At 37.5% G+C, this 20,375-nt stretch overlaps 1 protein-coding gene and 1 pseudogene across 1 annotated transcript; both read right to left on the reverse strand.

The window, feature by feature from the left end:
• Positions 1-8,779: 8,779 nt before the first annotated feature.
• Positions 8,780-11,055, reverse strand: LOC109679767 (nucleosome assembly protein 1-like 2). Its single transcript, XM_020154846.2, has one exon. It carries the CDS (start codon positions 10,970-10,972, stop codon positions 9,590-9,592), a length of 1,383 nt encoding a protein of 460 aa, XP_020010435.2. The 5' UTR covers positions 10,973-11,055; the 3' UTR covers positions 8,780-9,589.
• Positions 11,056-18,752: 7,697 nt separating this feature from the next.
• LOC109679766 (leucine-rich repeat flightless-interacting protein 2 pseudogene) lies at positions 18,753-19,893 on the reverse strand (annotated as a pseudogene).
• Between the last annotated feature and the right edge of the window lie 482 nt (positions 19,894-20,375).

Below are 20,375 nucleotides of genomic sequence, written 5' to 3' on the forward strand. Positions count from 1 at the left end.
TATTTCAACATCATCTACATAAGTATATTAAAATGGAGAATTAATGTAATAATCTAAGATGATCCAGGAATAGCAAATTCAAGAACAGGAGAAGCAACTTGGGTCTCTGTTACCTGGATGATTCTATAGTGATTATATATCTTGAGCAAAGGTTGAATTCTCTATTTTAATTTCTAGTTGATTCCATAGTAAAAAAAAACACAATCACTCTTGGGTACTAATAATGAAAGTCAAGTATAGTTTTAAAACAATTATTAAGATGATTTGAGGCCATAGTAACTCTGGGACAACTACACTGTAACACTACACTTGACTCTCATTCTCCACATTGTATCTTTTCATCCTACATCTGATTTAACCTGCAGCATCAGTGGACAATTTCACCTGTGATCAGACTCAATCTTGTTCTTGTAGAATCTAACCTTAAGAGTGTGATAGATCTTTCTCTTTCCTTCTCAGTCCTTCTCCAATAGCATGGAAATAAATGCTCCATGTACTAAAGATGTGAGATTATTATCCCCAAGAGTAATCCTTAACTAATAAGGAACAAATAACAATGGATTTTGCATCTTCTCATTTAGTGGAAAGCTCTAGCAGGCATTCTGTACACTTTGGAAATTTCAACGTAACTGAGACCTGTTGCTCACAGAGGTAGTCTCAGTTACATACCTCATATTGATGTATATATTTTTCCACCTTTCCTGTCTTCCTCTCTCTGTTCCTTTAATCATGTCCATGGAAATAACTTCCACATAAACCACCTGCATTTTCGTCTTTGTCTGGCTCTACTTTCAGGAAAACCTCAAATAAGACAATGTTAAAGAGAAATTTTTCCTTTTTTTTTTTCATTTTTCTTTTATTATTCATATGTGCATACAAGGATTGGTTCATTTCTCCCCACTGCCCCCACCCCCTCCCTTACCACCCACTCCGCCCCCTCCCTCTCCCCCCCAAACTCTGGTGATCCTGGTATAATCCTATCAGTCATGATTGTTATCTTAAAATATTGCTGTAGCAATTCCACTCCTAAGGATATACCCAAAGGAATATGTCAGGTTACAAATGAAGGCACCTGCACACCCATATTTATTGCAGCATTATTCACAATAGCTAAGCTATGGAAACAGCCAAGATGCGCCACTAATGATGAATGTATTAAGAAAATGTGGTATTTATATACAATGGAATTTTATTCAGCAACAAAGAAGAATGAAATTTTGTCATTTGCAGGTAAATGGATGGAACTGGAGAACATCATCTTAAGCGAAGTTAGCCAGGCTCAGAAGGCAAAAAATCACATGTTCTCCCTCATATGTGGAATATAGACTTGATACAAATACAGCAGGACTATGGAAAACAGGTCACACTAAAGGGAGGTCACATATGAGAGGGAAAGTATACAAGAAGGAAGTTAAGAGAGAGAAAGAGAGAGACAGAGGGGAGGGGAGAGAGAGAGACAGGGACAGAGTGCTGTATTGGTGCAACAACTGTACACCAACAAACTGGATAACTTGGATGAAATGGAAAAATTCCTAGAATCATACAACCTGCTAAAGTAGAATCATGAGGAAATAGAAAATCTGAAGACCTGTAACTAGTAAGGAGATTGAATCAATAATCAAAATCCTCTCAATGCCAAAAAGCCTGGGTTGAGATATCGTCACTTTGTACTACCAAACATGTAAAGAAGAAAATTTCTAAAAATAAAGAAGAGTGCCAGCTAGTGGTGCATGCTTGTAATACTGGCACTCAGGAGGCCGAAGCAGGAGGATCATGAGTTTGAGGCCAGACTGGACCTCATAATGAGACCCTGTCTTAAAAAAACTGAAGAGGAAGGAACATTTCCCATCTGATTTTATGAGGGCAACTTTACCCGGACACCAAAGCAACATAGAGCCTATAAGATAACTTCAGACCAGTATCCCTTAAGAATATTGATGTAAACATCTTTATCAGTATTGGCAAACTGAATTCAGCAGTCATTAAAAGGATTATATATCATGACCAAGTGAGATTCATTCCTGTAATACATGGATGGTGGAACATATGAAGATCAATCAATATAATACACCACATAAACAATGAAGCACAAATCACATTATCATCTTGGTAGATGCAGAAAGTCTTTGACAAAATTCAACACATTTTCATAATAAAAAAATTCAATAAAGTAGGCTATAAACTACCTGTAAAAATATTAAGGGTGTAATGAAAACTCTACACTAACATTATGTTCAATGCTGAGAGACTATAAGCTTTTCCTTTTAACATCAGGAAGGATGTCCACTTTCATCACCTTAATTCAACATACATAATATCGGAGTTTTAGCTAGACTAATTAGGCAAGAAACTAAAATTAAAGACATCTATATTAGAACAGAAGAAGTAAACTTTTCTTTCATAAATAATATAATCTTATATGTATAAACTTCTATAGATTACACAAAAATAATATAGAATTAGTAACTAAATTCAGTAAAGTTCCATTATAAAAAAATGACATACAGGGCCTAGTAAAGTTGCTCAAGTGGTAGAGCACATGCCTAGCAAGTGTGAGGCCCTAAGTTAAAACCCCAGTACCCCAAAAAAATTAAATACAAACCAGTTGAATTATCATGAACTAACAATGAGTGATTGAAAAAGGAAATGAACAAAAAGTTTGTTCAGTTTAATTCAAGTGTTCAACACAATTCAATTTATAATAGTATAAAAAATAATTAAGTATTTGAGAATAAACTTAACCAAAGAGGCAAGAAACTTATACATTGTAAACTACAAAATCTTGCTGAAATTGAACAAGTCATAAGTGGAAAGAACACCCCATGTTGGTGAATTGGAAGAATCAATATTGTTACGATGACAATACTGCCTTAGGTTATCTACTAAATCAATGCAATCTCTATCCAACTATCATGGATGTTTTTGCAGAAATAGAAAACACCATCTCAAATTTCACATTAAATCTCAACTACCTCAAGTATCTCAAATAAGCTTTAAAAGAACAAATGTGAAGGGTTCACACTTATTGATTTCAAAAGTCATTACAAAGTTATAGTAAACAAAACAATAGGCAGCTGGCCTAAAGACAGACTTACAGGCCACTGGAATATTAGAGCTGAGAAATATACCTTTTCATATATGGTCAAATGAGTTTTGACAAGGAAGCCATGACCACTCAATGGGAAAAAGACAGTCTTTTCAATGACTATAGCCAGAAAAATTTGATATCTGTATGCAAAAGAATGAAGTTGGAAAATCCCTGTCCAAACTCACTTAAGTGCTGAAATGTTCTACAAAGACCATGCTGATTTGTACTAAGAGTATAAAAGTTTAATGCTTGAACATGGCATTACCAAGGAAAACCTTCTCAATTCCTCTAAGCTATAAGATGAAGAGTACCCAGTTATAGTGGGGAAAGGAACTCATCACAAATCACTCAATCTTTCCTTATCCATACCCTTTTCCTTTTCCTTATCCTTTCCTGGCAAACTCTAGGTGATATTTTGGACAGCAAACAGTATTGGCCAAACATTATTTCTACTTCTTACTGGTATGTTCTGCAGTAAAACAAGCACATACACAGAAATGTGAGCATGCACACATCTCCAAAGCACTTTTTAACACTTTTGCTCACCTGGACAGCCGATGGACGAATGTTAAATGAGAAAGCACTCATTGATACTGGTTTCACCTGCTAGGAATCTAAGAACTCCTTGTACTCTGGGTCATTCAGACTGTGTGTGTGTGCGAAATACAAAATTTAATAAAAATGTATTTTACTATTTTCACTAAATTGCCTTGTGATATTGTAACTTCAGCACTAATTTTACAAAATAAGAATGCTTAGACAGCTTTTTCCACCCATGGTCAAGTGTTACATTTGGTTGGGATGCAGAATATTTGGTATGAGGTTTAAATTAACAGGTAAATTCTCTACAGAGGTAGTAAACTGACAGATAACAGATTATCTATTCCTTCTCCCATATACACCTACACTAGGATGGACATGGAAGTGCTCAGAGGGTGTCAGAACCAGTAATGCACTGTTGATATGCACCACTTCTTTTAAAAAGCAATTGATAGTACTGGGATTTAAACTCTGGGCCTTGAGCTTGCTGGCTAGGTGCTCTACCACTTGAGTCATGCCTCTAGCCCTATACACACCACTTCTTGTGTGCATGTACATACTTGAATTTATATACACCCGAGTCCCAAATCTGCCCAGGACCAAGGTACCAAAAGAATATTTATTGTACAGTTACTTGTTCACCCCAAGGCCGAACTCATCCAAAACCTCCCAGATTTCCCATATCCAGGACTCTCCTTTCTCCATCCACTTGATTTTTTGTTTCCTCTGGTTATCTGTCAGAGCAGTGTTAACTAGGTTAGCACCCTCCCTCTATACTGCCACCTATCCTTTCTTACACTCTATATAGTTGCTTTAGTGGGCAATCTAGAAGACCTAGACTTAAATGTGGGTGAATTTTCACACTTACTCCCAGCTTTCTGCAAAGCTACTTAAGGCACCCTATACCTGTATGCCTCGACAGGGATTTCCATTCTTTTCACCCACCACAGACCACATGCACATGTACCCTTACACACAGAACATGATTTCATAAAGTAACTGGGCCTGACCGATGATTCACCCATTCCTTTTGACTGCTTCATGAGCACACCAACCTGGGTACACTTTCTGGTGCTCTCAAGCCAAAGATCTGACTAGTTAAGCTAGAGAAAGCGGCCTCTGGGAGGATTTAACCTCTTCTCTCCATCCAGTCCCCTTAGGTATATAAGTACACACTCACAGAGGGATGTTTTAAGAGGGATGGGGTCCTTTATGATGAGTGACTACCCCCCTCCTCATGCACTCCCATCTTACTTCATGCTTCATCACTCTTGCTCATGTACATACACACACACACACACACACACACACACGCATGTGCGGAGTCAGTGGGAGTGTGGAGGTGTGGAGGTTGTGTGAATAAGAAATATGTGGAGAAGCAGGTTACACACTGTGTGCATGACCTCCAGAGTTTTTATTGTCTTAAAACACAGAGAATAGGTCAACAAATGGATCATTTGTAAGCATTTCCCCATACTGGGGATTGAACCCAGGGTCTTGCATTTGCTAGGCAAGCCCTCCACCATTCCCCCAGGCTGTAGTGAGTATCTTTTAAATGGCAGAGATTGCTTTGTTTTGAACATTATTTTCTCTTTTACTTTTAAAATTGTATTATTTGGTAAATAAATTGAAGAAAATACATCTCAGAATGATGTTCTACTTAAAGTTACATTTTAAAAGACTTTTGGGAGGATATAAGGAAAGGGTGTAGGAGGGTGAATGTGGTGAAAATATTATGTACTCATGTATGAAAATGGAAAAATGAGATCTGTTGAAACTATTCCAGGAGTGGGGCAGGGGACAATGTGAGGGGGTGAATTTAGCTAAGATAGACTGTGAGCACTTTTGTAAATGTCACAATGTGCCTCAGTATGATAATAAAAAAATTTTTAAAGACTTTCTACTTTGTAATAGTCAGCTTCATGTTGCATATATCTGTGTGTTAACTGAAAACTCAAATCTGTTATATACCTATGGATGACATATAATTTCATGGGACTTTATTTCCTGTTTTTCTCTGGTTTCCAAATAGTTTAAAAGAGGATCATGATATATTTATTGGGTGGTGAGCAAATGGCCCGTAATGAGTATTGAGCTTAAGAATACACAAATAAAAGGCTAATGAGTGTAGTTGGCAGTGAGAAAGTAGCACCATACTCTCTATATTTTCTTTTTTATGAGCCAGGCTTGTGAGTAACTTAAGTACCACTCCTTCTCAATACTTGCAGATATCTTGGAGATTCTGCTATTGAAATACAAAGTATGAACTTTCAATTTTACTGAAATTAAAAACATATTAGAGGAATAATTCTTAATAACTTAATAAGAATCTACTGCACCCTACTGTATACAGTTTTGAGTATTTATAAACTTAATAATGATAGATACACCCATATAGCATTTATGTACCATGCATAAGTTCTTAGCACTTTATATAAACGGTTTCTTCGTAGTAATTTTTTTTAGTGGTACTGGGTTTTGAACCCAGTGCTTCACACTTGCTAGACAGGCACTCTACTACTTGAACCACTCTGCCAGCCCTTTTTTGCATTGGGTAGTTTCAAGATAAGGCCTCGTGAACTATTTGCCTGGGCTGGTTTTGAAGTGTGATCCTTCTGATCTCTGCCTCTTAAGTAGCTAGGATTACATGTGTGATCTACCAGTGCCTGGCCTTCATAGTAACCTTATGAGGTAAATGCACAGGTATCACAGTATTTTTACAGATATGAAATCTGAAATAACTTGCAGAAGATCATCCAACTAATAAATTACAGAGTTGGGACTGGAATTTTGGCAGACAGACTTTAAAGACTAAACACTCTACTATATACTCCTAAATATTACAATTTACAGTATTATTATGTTTCCAAAAATTGAATTTTATTATATTTATGTATTTCACAATATTCCCTAGAAATGCCAAAATTCTAGCAAGGCCCAATAATTACCTCAATAATCCTTCCAGGACCATGTGAAAAATTCACTTTTTTTGCAGTGCTAGGATTTGAATTCAGGGCCTTATGCTTGCTAGGCAAGTACTCAACCACTTGAGCCATACCTCCAGCCCCCAAAATAAAAGAAAAATATAAGGAAAATTAAAGTATTGCATTTTTGGGGTCACACTTGAGTCCTAAACCCTAGTAAAGTGTGCTGTCTGGTGGCATGAGGCTGGTGGCTTATCTTCCAGCCATAAAGGACCCTTACACTAGTCTAAAGTTAAATCAAATGAACCTCCATTCCAGCATAAGCTATGGGAGAACTGAGAGCCTCAAATTCTTTCCTTGAGAAGAGGTGTAAGAGAAAGGAAATAAAAAGCAGCCCCTAACATCAGGAAGCTGACCTGGTACTCATGGCTAGGCCGCATTATTCTCCTATTGAACATAAACCATTCCATAGAGTACCAACCACAGACAAGGTTACTCTAGGAGTATAATAAAATGAGACAAAGAAAGACCACTTAATTTTGTCTAAGCACAGACAAAAACAAGGTCACTGTGCCATCCACATACTAAACAACCCCCATATGAGTTTAAATGAGTGGCTACAACTTCTTTATCAATTCCAGCTTTATCTTTGTTCTAGTCTTCCCTCCCTATGGATAGATTTATTGAGCTACTAATAATAAAACTGCCCTGATTTCCTGTCAGCATCCAATCTAGTGCACATCTTCACTTTTTAAGGCATTCCTCTAAATCACACAACCAAAGGCCAAGTTCTGCAATAATCCCCACTTACTGATACATACTGTGGTCCTCCCTGATGTGTTTTCCCTCACTGCAACAAGGAATAATAAAAGCTTGTTTAACCATAGGTGTGCCTGCTTTTGGCTGGAGGCCATTGACACAAGAGCTACAGCAAACAGGTCCTGGCCTGCTGAGTAAGTACAGAAGAAGCACCTTTGCCACTGCAGCGCATGGACAGGAGGGGTTGCAAGATATCTGGGTGGCCTCTGTGAAATAGGTGGAAAGATACACCCATGTTTTTCATTTTTTAAATGCATAATAATAGTAGCCACAACTAAAAGGGGCCTAATTTTTTGTGGAAGGAATTTGGGGGCAGTCAGAAATTTCAGAGGTCAAGATCAATGGTGATGAAAATATCTGTATTTACAAACTATACTCCTGTTTAGGTAACTTGACTTTTTCTATATCTTGCCAACTATGGCAGTCCCCACCACCCCAAAAACAATTGAACATCTACCATCATTTCTGGGAGAATGATTTGACATTGAGGAGGGTACTTTCTACACAGGAACAAGAAAGAAAAAGTTTATACGTTCTTTCCCTGCTGACTGTAGAGAGATGAGACAGAAATAAGAAACACAGGCAGTTTGTAAGTTTACCTCTAGGTCAAAATATGAAGAAGGAGGCATGTTCAGTGGTGGAAGAATAAGTCACAAGCAGAACTTTTGTTCCACTTGGTTTATAATTCTGTGAGATCACATCACAACCATCTGGGATAGAAGAGTGATAGGCAGAAATAATGAGACAGAATAAGCATTTCCTAACCACTCTCAGCTCCCACTTGGTATGGAAGGCACCAGGAAGTTCCCTAGGGGGATAGATGTGACCTTCACAGAGTTTGCCAAAGGGAGAAACCAAACTTCTGAGTTTTCACAGTTGAGGAAAGCAAATTTCACCTCTGGGACAAAGTCTGACCAACCACATCCCATTGTTCCCAGTCAGTGCCTCCTTCCAATGTCATAAAGTTATGTATGCCCTTATCATGCAGATGACATTGTGGAAAGGTAGGTAAGATGAAATATAGACTGTCACACAGGAACTTGTTATTTATAAAGTACTTACATTATTAAATAGCAGTGAATTTACTGGATTGATTAAAATTGAGGTTTTTGAAAATTTCCCTGTAACCTTGTGGCATGAAAGTCAACTTGAGATTAATATTAGATCAGTTATAAATAATTAAACATATTCTTTCTTATACATCTTAGTGTAGTGCTGGTAAATTTGCATACATGTATAAACACATACAAAAGTAACTAAAAACTAAGTCAAAGCATCAATAGTGCTTATCTTTGGTGAAGTTCTCATATGGGTTTTGGTTTTAATTAATGTATATATTTTAATATTTTGCAGAAGCCCTCCCATGAACATATTACTTTCATAATAAGACCAATTTTAAAACATGAAATGCCCTGAAATTTTTATTCATTTTATTTTACAGTGAAGGAATATGAAATATCTTTTCAAACTGGTAAACTGCTCACTTTCAATGAATGACTCAATATACTATAGAAAAAGAGAATTGTACACACTAACCATAGCTTACACGATTATACAGAACATTATTTGCAAACTTTTGAAAATACTGTGACTAACACTTCACTGATGAACACTAATCTCAATACAACTAAGTTTTATTATTTATCACAGTCACATAAAATGCAAGAGCCTGTGCACAAGCTGTTACTAACAATAAATGTAGTTTTACCTGAAGTTCTCAAACATGTGCCTATCTCTTCTTCAGCATTCAAGTTTTAAATTCTACTGTATTTCTACTGCATGTGAAGCAGGCACAACAAAATTAAACTCACTAGCTAAAGGACTAAGAAAACAAAAATACAAAAAACCAGCAAAAAGTCTTGGGTTGGTTTCCAAGATTTTCTTTCCAAAGAAATATTGATCTCATTTAGCATTTCTGATAATGTTCACAGCCACAGATTAATAGCTACATGACAAACGGATTTTAGGAGTGTTAAACTGCAGCATGCTACATTAATGTCTTAAATCATTTACCACATTCTACATGTCTTAAAACATTCTGCTACTAAAATGCAAGGTTAAAATTAGAATTCAAACTTTTATATATTATATATATATGTATTTCTGAGACATATGTTTTAATTGATGCGATAAGAAAAATACAGAACACAAGACCGTCATTAATGTCTTACATCTGGAGTAATTGATGTAGGGCAGTTAATTTCAGGGCCACTCTGCTTTAGCGATCAATATCTTCTACCAATGCCTCTGGGTTTTTGCAACAGGCTTTAACCTCCTCTATTGCAGCCATCCAATTATCATAAATAATTTTGTCATAAGTTGTATCATTAACTTCTCTAACTACCCCCTCCTGCTGAGATTCAAGTGCATCACCTGAAAAGAATAATACTGATCTTGGAATTATGTAAGTACGTAAATTGTGACCAAGCAAAAAATCATCATTTTCATCCCCTCCATTTAAGTTGATTCCATGAGGAGAGAAGAAATTGAAGAATGAATCCTTGGGAAAATCTTCTGTCACAGTTCGGATTGTTCCCCAGGTCCGATGCTTCTGCTTCTTCTTCATGGTTTTCAAAGTGACATTCTTTCCTTCATTCCAATCTATTTCACAGCCTGTGGAATACTCAATTGCAGATCCCCTATAGGGATGGGGATCATAATATCCTAGCTTTGACTTCAGCACGTAGGTTTTTGTCAACAGCTCATTTTTGAAATATTCATTGGGTTTGAAGTGAAATTCCAATGTGAAACTGAGAGGCTCGCCAGGTTCGGAAAGCTTGACTTTAATGTCTGTCAGGAGCTTTAAAATAGGCTCATCACATTTCTTAATCAAAGGAGTGAGTGTGGCAACGTTTTTTAAAACAGTCAGCCAAAAGTCCGGAATTCCCTTAGGGTCCTCTTTATTCTCTTCTCTTCCCGTGCCTGCAGCGCCTTCACCTTCCTCCTCCTCCTCCTCCTCAATGGCATAATCATAATAATAGTCCTCATAAGCATCATCTTCATCTACATACTCATGTACCATACCCTCCTCCCTACCATTCATCTCTTCCTCCCCATCCATTTCCTCATCCTTATAGTCCTCAGCGTCTGATTTATATTCACATTCCTCTTCTGTAGGTTCATAGATTGCATTGATGATTTCACGTCTTTTTTCCAGTAAGGGTTGATACATTTCAGCAAACTTTCTTTCGATGTCATGAAATTCCCTCAGGAATTTGGATTCTAAATTGGCTGCTCTAGTTTGAAGCTTTTTAAGGGCTAACACACGGTACTTAACTTTTACAGGGAGACTTTCAACAAAGTCTGTATCTAAGAGATAACCCATAAGCCCTTTCGGACGATCTGGTTCTAAGTCCTTATCAGCACCTTTACCCTTTCCCCCTTCTTTCCTGGACCCTGCAGCACCATCTTCACCTTTTCCTGCTTCTTCCCGGAGCCCGGCGGCGGCGGCTTCTTCACCGCGCTCCCCATCATCTCCGGGTCCAGAGGCGGCACCATCTCTGAGCTCGTGAGGGTCCCCGGTTCCCTCCGTCATTTTCTGGCTGTCAATCTCTTCTGGATTGGATTCTGACCGTTTCTTGTGCTCGGCTAACTCGGCCATTATTGAAAAGATTGTGAACGCCTAAACTGGCTAGCACCGAGATCAGCAGACCTGTCTCCCGCAGGAGAACACTCACCGAAATGTCAGATGCAAATGCAACGGTGGCCGGGCACAAACAGAAGGAGCAGTGGTGGCAGCGATGGTGGGCTGCAAGGGGGGTGAACAGCGGTGCTGAGGCTGCTGAGGCGGCGGCCTGGGCCGGGGAGCAGAGGACAGCGATGGCTGCGGTGATGGGTCCTGAAGGAGGCGGCCAAGCACTGCAGAGTCGAGTCGCAGGGGCAGACCTCCTCACAAGCAGCTGCAGCAGCCAGAGCGGGGGGCGGGGTGGGGGGAACGACAGACAAACAAAAACGGTGCGGCATATGATTACGCAGCAGACTCTGAGCTAAATTTTTTAGGTGCATGGAGCTTACTGCATCACCCTCTTCCCTCCCATAACTCTGCTCTAATCTCATTTGCCGGGCTGCAGTGATTGACAAACGCTGAGCCAGTAAATTATGAGATCTATCAAGTTTCCGAGTCTGCTCACCTTCTCTAATATGGCTGATTCATCCTCCTCCCAGCCATCCAACCACCCCACCTCCCTGCGGAGGTTTCTACAAAACCTAGTGTTTAATATTCCTTCAAATTTCAGCTGACCTTATAGTTTTATAATTTCAAAACTGCTAAAGGAAAATAGTAATTAAATTGTCAGAGAATGGGCGAAGACAAGGCACCCACCCATCCTAAATCTATCCCTTTGGTTTTATCCTAGGGTTCTGGAGAGAAGAGAGGTGGGTGGTAGACTAACTTACGAAGAGATCCTAGAAGGTAAATAACTCTGATTTCTACAGGTGAAGAATCGTGGCTAGTAATATTATGGTTTGTTGCCTACAAGCAAATTGAAGAAAATTTTACGTTTCAGTTATAGGTCAGTGAAAATAAAGGTCTGTTTTCTTCTCTTTCCAAAAAAAAAAAATTAGCATTGGTGGGCTTGGGGTGAAGTTACTGCCAGTGATTTAAATATACTACATTCTGTTTTTCTGTATTTTCAACAAGGTGTAAGATTTTTAATTGGAAAATTCTCCTAACATTTCCCATGGGGGAAGGAGCTGGTGAGGCACAGGTGAAGGTGAAGTGCTAATAATTATAGTGTATCTACCTACATAACTAGTGAACTCACAGGAGAATAAACCAGTCACTTGGCTTATCAATAACCCCCGTCCTAAACTGACTTTCCACTTCCTCTTTATTGATAGTTGCTTGAAAAGACAGTAGGAATTTTAAAAAGAAAACCCAGAATGTAAAGTCATATTTCTTTTTAATAATCATAGCATTTCCTTGACATTTTCAAGCTTATTGGAAATAATCTAAATCTCAGCATTAAGAGATGGTTAAATATACGATAAATTATTCATAGGATGAAATACTGTGTGTGCCCGTTTCCTCTGCATAGATATAGGTTGGTCTGTTTACTTTGTTTATATTTCATACACTGATTAATTGAACATATTTAAAATTTTTTAAGTGTCTGTTATTGTTTTTCAGATTTAAAGAACAGTTTGAATTGTGTTAGTACCACAGAGATATAGTTTACAGAGTGTTGTATTTATTTCCAGATTCTGTCAGTTTGTATGCACATTTTTCAACTTATTTTATTTCTATGTACTGCATACCACTACAGCCTTTACAAAATTCAATTTTCAGGCTCATTTCTCAGTCTGGAAGGTCCATAGTTATGTATCCCATACACTCAGTTTTCCTTCTCTGCTTTTGTAGTTTCAACATTCCTTGTAGTTTTCTGGTAGTAAGTACTGTACATGTTCATTGTAGAAAATTGGAAAATAGGGACATTTTAGGATATAAGAGAAATAACTAGTAATCTCAAAACCCTTAGAGCACCAATGTGGACCTTGTGATCTTTTTATTTCTAATTGTTTAAACATATGTTTCTCTTTTGGCCAAAGGGTTTTAAAAATAAAACTGGGATAAACTCATTCCTAAGCTTTTTCTTATTAGCATATCCCAATGTCCTTAAATATTCTTCAAGAATATGATTTTAAAGTAAACCCCATTGTTATTTAAAAATATTGTGGAGTTTAAACTAAAGTATTAAAAAGGACAAAGAGAAGTTATCTTCATTTACTTTTAAGGCTGAAGATTCCTCAGTCATTCATGCAGTCACAGGGACCACAGGAAGAAGGATGTCTCATCACATAAAACAAGAAAGACATGAGGACACCAAAAGCATAGGCAACAAAGAAAAATATAGTTATCTCTAGTTTTCGAATATGACTTCTTCAAAGTTAAAAACTTTGTGCATCAAAGAACACTATTACTATCAAAAAAAAATTAAAAGGCCACCAACAGTATAGGAAAATCACTTGCAAATCATGCATGTGATAGGAGATTAATATCTGGAATATATAAAGGATCCTACAAATCAGTAACTCAAACAAGAACAACAACAATCAAAACAGCAGTTCAGGCCTGGAACCTTGGCTTAAGTGGCAGAGCAACTGCCTAGCAAGCACAAAGCCCTGGTAACCACACTTTCCCCTTCACTTCCCCCAAAATCCATCAATTCAAACAGGGGCAAGGCTTAACCAGAGATTTTGCTAAAGAAGAGAAACAAGTGGCCAATAGGTCATGAAAAAATGATCACTATCACTAATTATGGAAGTACAAATAAAAACCCACAACTACATACTATTTCACACCCATTTGAATGGCTAAAAAAATGCAGAAAATAACAAATGAGGATATGGACAGTGGAAAGCAGTATGGCAGTTCCTCAAAATGTTACCAATATCTATCAATTCCACTTCTGGGTGTAAATTCAAAAAGTCAAAGTCAGGTCTCAGATATTTGTGCACCCATGCCCATCATTCACAGAAGTAAAAAGTTGGAACCAGCCCAAATGTTCACTGATAGGTGAACAAAATGTGTGTGTGTGTGTGTGTGTGTGTGTGTAATGTGTGTACTAGTGGTCATGGTGGAAATAGAGTACTATGCAACCGTAAAAAGGAATTAAATTCAGACACATGCTACAACAATGAATGAACCTTGAAACTATTATACTAAGTGAAATAAGTCAGACACAAAAGAAAAAATATTATGTGATTACACTTATTCAAGATTCCTAGAGCAGTCAAATTCATAGAGACAGAAAGTAGAATTGTGGTTGCTAGAGGTTAGGAGCAGAGGTTTCAGTTCAGGAAAATGAAAATACTCTGGAAATAGATCGCGATGTTGGTCAAAGCAATATGGGTATACTGTAATGCCCTTGAACTGGTAGTTTAAAAATAGCTGAAATGGTACTTTCCATGTATATTTTACCATTATAAAAGTGTTGAGAGAAACAACAAAGAATACACAATACTATAAAATGAGAACTATACACATAAACACACATATTTACAAATAAGTTATTTCTATGTAAAGAGAAATGTCAATGGCTAAAATTAATAAGTTTAGTAATTCCAAGCCACACATGGTAGCAAAAACCTGTAGTGCCTATAATCATAGCAGCTCAAGAGGCAGAGGCAGGAGGATCACGAGTTCAAGGCCAGCCTGGGCAAAAGTTAGTGAGACCCTAACTCAAAAATAAAATAGAAACAAAGGGACTGGGAGCATTGGACCAAGTGGTAGAACCCTTGCCTAGCATGTACAAGGCCCTGGATTCCATCCTAGTGTAATAAAGATAAAAATAAAAATTAAATAAAAAGTTTAATAATTCCAAATTTGGCAAAGATGTAGAGAAATTAGGACTCATATATATATATATAATATATATATATAATATATATTTATATATATATATATTATATATATATAATATATATTTATATGAGTGTATGGTGTGTGTGTGCTTATGGTACATTTTTTTTCCTTTATTCATATGTGCATACAATGTTTGGGCCATTTCTACCCTTTTCCCCTCACCCCCTCCCTCTCCCCCCCACCCCCTCCTCCTTCCCCTCTACTCCCTCCTTTCCCGGCAGAAACTGGGTACCGGGGTTTTGAACTCAGGGTTTTGAGCTTGCTTAGCAAGCCTTCTACCAATTGAGCCACACCCACAGTCCTTTTTGCTTTAGTTATTTTTTAAAATAGGGTCTCACATTTTTGTCCAGGGCTGGCCTCTGACCACAATCCTCCTACCTATGCCTCCTGTATAGCTTGGATTACAGGCATGAAGCACCATGCCTGACTTGTGATTTGGGGAGGGAGTCTCATTAAGTTTTTGCCTGAGCTGACCATGAACTGCGATCCTCCAGATCTCTGCATTCCTAGTATCTGGTATTACAGGCATGCACCACCACGCCCAGCTGGGACTCTCAGATATTGCTACTGGGAGTATAAATTGGCATAAAAATTTTGAAAAACTATTTGGCAGTATCTATTAAATGTAAACACTTGCCTCCTCTAAGACTCAGCAATTTCTAGTTTAGGTATACTACAAATGTTCTTTGTCACCTTTATTTATGTTAAAAATAAGTCCATTGGGACATATTTTATGCAACATGTTATATACCCTTATAAAGTACACAAATCAATGATTTTTAAAATTAAAATTACCAAGTTGTAAGGGGTTGGTGGAGTGCCTCAAGTGGCAGATCATCTCCCTAGCAAGTGTGAAGCACTGAGTTCAAACTCCCATACCATCAAAAAATTAAAAAAAGGAAAGAAATTTACCAAGTTGTACAATCACCACCATGGATTAGGTTTAGAACGTGTTCACCATCCCAGGATCTTCCTTCATGAACAATTACTGTTAATTCCTCTTATACCTCCTGTCCTGCTATTGGCACCACTAATCTACTTTCTGTCTTTATAGTTCTGCCTTTTCTGTGTTTTTCATACAAATGGAATCATGTGACATGATATGCAGTCTTGTTGCATCTGATTTCTCTCACTGAAAGCAAGGTTTCTGAGATTCATCTATGCCACAACATTATCATATTTGGTTCCTCTTTCATGCTGAATAGTATTTAAGCATATGGATACACCATAGTATGTTTAATTTTTCACCAGTTGATATATACATAAAATGTTTCTAGCTTTGGCTACCATGAATTATGCTGCAATGAACATTTGTGTGCAAGTCTTTCAAATTTTATCCCATGAGGTGTAATTTGCAACCCCAATGACTATCTTTTATTGTGCTCATTAGCCACTTACATATTTTGAGACATATAGATATGGAAAGTAAATCGCTTGTTCAGATTTAAATTGATTTATCTTTTTTTTAGGGCCGAGGCAGTACTGGGAAGGCACTCTACCACTTGAACCATTGAGCTGGCCCTTTTCTGTGTTGGGTAGTTTTGAGATAGAGTCTCACAAACTATTTGCCTGGGCTAGCTCTGAACCACGATCCTCCTGATCTCTTTCTCCTGAGTAGCATATGCTGAATATAAAAGTCCTTTATATTTGCAATATTTTCCACCAGTATCTTGCATTCCTTTTTTAAAACTATCATTGTTTAATGGACCATGTTTGGTGCCATAAACAAGAAATCTCCATATAACCTAAGGCACTGAAGACTTCCTCCTGCTTTTCCTAAGCATTTTTGCAGTTTTAGCTCTTAAGTTTAGGTTTTGAGTTAATTTTTGTGTATGGTGTGAGTTAATAGCCTTATTAACTTTCTGCCATGCAGATGTCCATTTGTCCCAGCCCATTTGTTAATGGCTCTCCTTTCTTTGATGAATTGCCTTGGCACCTATATCATAAAACTAGTTGACTGCAATATATCTGTATATCAGTCCCCAAGTTGTTTACTTCCTTGCTACCAACTAGAACTGTTAAGTCAAAGTGTGTTGGCATCAAACTCAAATTCTTACACATCCAAATGTTTTAATTATAGTCAAAATAAGTATATTGTTGGCATTTCTAGAGCCTGCTTGTTGCCACACAAAACTCTTTGCAGCATCTGCTAGCCATAGACAAGACAAACTTACAGTCTTAAGAGATCCCAAAGCACTGCTCACCCAGAATCTTTTTCATCTTGCTGCTGAAGGACATTATCTATACATATAAGCTACCACTCTGGTTCACCTCTCTCCCTACACTTCCCTTGCCCATTCGCCTTCCAGATCTAGCCCTGTGATGTTGTTTGTGGAAGGACTTCTATGGTGAGGAATTTACTCTCTCATAAAACCCTGTCGAAGCCCTATCCAATAAAACTTGTTGTGGACTATTGCCATTGTGTTGTCCCATTTTTCTCTTTTAATCAGTCCTGCAGTCCTCAAACTCTCCATAACCATAAATATAGGATCTATTTTGGGGTTTTGTTAATCTGTATGTCCGTCCTTATGACAGTACCATACTGTCTTGATTACCATAGCTTAATATTAATTTTTTATTGAGAAGTGAAAGTCCTCAATCATTCTTCTTTTTTCAAAATATTTTGACTATTCTGAGTCTTTTGCATTTCCATATATAATTTATAACTAACTTGTCATTTTTTGAAATTTAAAAGAACCCTAGAATTTTGATAGGTTTTACATTAAATGGATATCAATTTAGAGAGAATTAGCATTTTAACAAGATAAAGTTGTAGATGAACAAGTAAATTCTTAACTTATGTAAACAAATTTACTTTATTATTTTTATTTATTTTATTTTATTTCACTTGGCATAAGTTTTCATCCAAGTCAGCACAAATAGCAGTATTTTCTTCTATTTTAAAGCTGAATAATATTCCATTGTATGTCTATAGCTAGTTTTCTTTAGCCATTCAACTGTTAACAGACATTTAGGTTGTTCCCATGTCTTGGCTATTGTGAATAGTGCTGGAGGGAGCATGGGAGTGCAATATCTTTTCAAGTCCTGTTTTCTTTCTAGTTGGGGGAGGGATGTGGAAAAATATGTTTACTAGAAACTTCAGGTGCATTTCCTATCTGCTTGCCCTGCCTCTCTCTCCCTCTTTGGGCTTGTCTGAGGGTTCATCCAACAAATAAGCAGCAGATCAAATATCTGACAAGTATGCATTGGTGGTATAGTGGTGAGCATAGCTGCCTTCTTAACAAGATGCAGCAGAGTTAATATCGAAGAATAAGAACCTTACTCTTATTTTAACAGTTTTATACCTTGGAATTCCCTGATCTATGCAATAAAGCAAATTTTAAACACACTCTCCATATCTTTTTCTAACATTTTCTTAAATAAATGTAAATATTTTACAAAAAGGATTTTTCCTCCAAACATATAAATTTGAGTATAACATGGATTCTCCACCTGTGAACTTGTTTGCTCAGAAAATATAAATGCTGTCTGATATAAAAAGTAAATTCCTTTTGAGTGCTAGAATCTAAATGGCACTGTAGAGAGAACACCTGTGTTTTCTAAGGCCTCCAGCAAATGTCTCTGTGCATACTCATAAAATTGCTGTCCTCTAGAACCTGTGATGAGGCCTTGGGGTGTCCAGTCATTGAGGCAGTTGGGAGGAAAAGTTGAGTAAACTCAATTCTAAAATTATAGATATTAAAAAATAAAAGCAGCATGAACCAGTTTTTAGTCTTGCATCAAATTATAAATAAGAAACAAAGTGCTTATTCATGAAGATTTGAAACTATTTCATTCTCTCATAAATTATAAAATACAGTTAGAGGTGTGGTTAAAGTGGTAGAGCACCTGTTTTGAAAGCATGAAGCCTGGAGTTCAAACACCAGTCCCACCAAAAAATAATAAATAAAATACAAATACGGCTATATTAATGACAAAACTCAAATACCACTGAAAGGGTTTATATCAATGGACAAAAAGCATCAGTCCCTCTGGGCAGGGCCCCAAGGAGCAGCACCTAGGTCAGAGGGAGGTCAGGGTATTGCTGGGCCAGAATCACCGTTCAATTAGCCTTCATCTTTTCCAGCCACTTGACCAGGTGGTTGATGGTCATCTCCATCTCCTCAATCTTGTCTAGTGCCATTCATAACTCTCCTTGTAGCTTCCTGTTCTTTTGTTTTCAGTTCTTTAACTTTCTTAGCTTTCCCAACAGCAGCTTTGTAATGCTACACCTGTCCCTGAAGTTGACCAAAGTGGTTATACCCTGTTCTTCTCTTTTTTTCAAAAAGCTTAAGTTGCTCTTCTCCAATCTGTCTAACAACATCTCTTTGCATTTTGATGAACTGCAAGTCTGAGTCTTTCTACAGTCCCCCTAGGACTGGAGTTCTGCTGTTCTTTTTCTAACTGCAGCTTCACTTTTCTAAGCTGTGATAGTAGCTCTTCCTTTTCACCAGCATGTTTGCATAGCTTTACATCATCTAGTGGCCCTTCTGCTGACTCCAAGGCAAGCAGTTTCCTGAGACACAACAGTAATGGTTCCAACCAGTGGTTAATGATTTAGGAGTGTCACTGGGGATTATGACTAAGCCATGTTTCTCACTAAGCTACTCTTCTTTACTGAAGGTCTTTACATTCATCTATCTTATGCTGCAGTATGCTACACATATGGTTCTGCCTTTCTAACGCCTTTGATTTTCCCTTATTTTCACTACAAAATTCCACCATCTGTGACTCCTGTTCTTCAATAACATCCTAGTAGAGCAAATTGTTCTTTTTGTTGTCTAACTGTGAACTGCAGATGATGTCTTTCTTTTGTTTTGCTTCCACAGTTCATTTAATGAGATGTCTGGATCTATGAAGCTGCTGGTGTGTCCTCCCACCCCTTGTCTGGATAAGTTTACACTTGGGTTGTTGCCAGAGCAGAATTTCCAGATGAAGACCTTATGTAATTTTCAGCCTACTTTTGATCAAATTTTTCGTCCAGCTCTTTTGTTATTCCAGTTCCCTCATGCACTGAGCTCTTGCTTCTTCCCAGGCAGCCCCTTTTGCTACTAGATTTGCATCTGGCCTATAGCAATAATTCTCAACACTTCATCTTCTACAGAAAATTGGCCTTTCACAGGTGTTCTTTTCCTTTCAGAACCAGGAACTCCTATCATGTTTTCTTAATAGTCTTTTGACTCTGAAAATGATTTTTTGGAGGTAGTGGGGGTTGAACTAAGGGCCTTGCACTTGTTAGGCAAGCACTCTACCACTTCACAAAGCCTATTTTAAAATAACGTGTTGAATAGCTCATGTAGCTTATTGAGTATTATGCTGAAATTGAAACACAGAGTGGTTGTATGGGTATGCTTTCACACTATTGGAAAGTCGAAAATTCCTAAATCACACCATCAAAAATCAGGGACCATTTGTACGTACATATAAACATAAATACTGGTGATACCCAAATTGATACTTCCAGGTAAGACCTTTCTTCTAAACTTCGTACCCTATATGTCTATTCTCTAGGTAGAGAGTAGGAAGACAAATAAGCATCACAAATTTAACATGCTAAAATCAACCCTAATCTCTGTCCAGACTTATTCTACTCTTAGTCTTCTCCATCTCAGCTAATGGCAATACTATTCCTCCAATTGTT

Source organism: Castor canadensis, unplaced genomic scaffold (genome assembly GCF_047511655.1).
Source record: "Castor canadensis unplaced genomic scaffold, mCasCan1.hap1v2 HAP1_SCAFFOLD_229, whole genome shotgun sequence".
In the NCBI taxonomy this organism is placed as follows: Eukaryota; Metazoa; Chordata; class Mammalia; order Rodentia; family Castoridae; genus Castor; species Castor canadensis.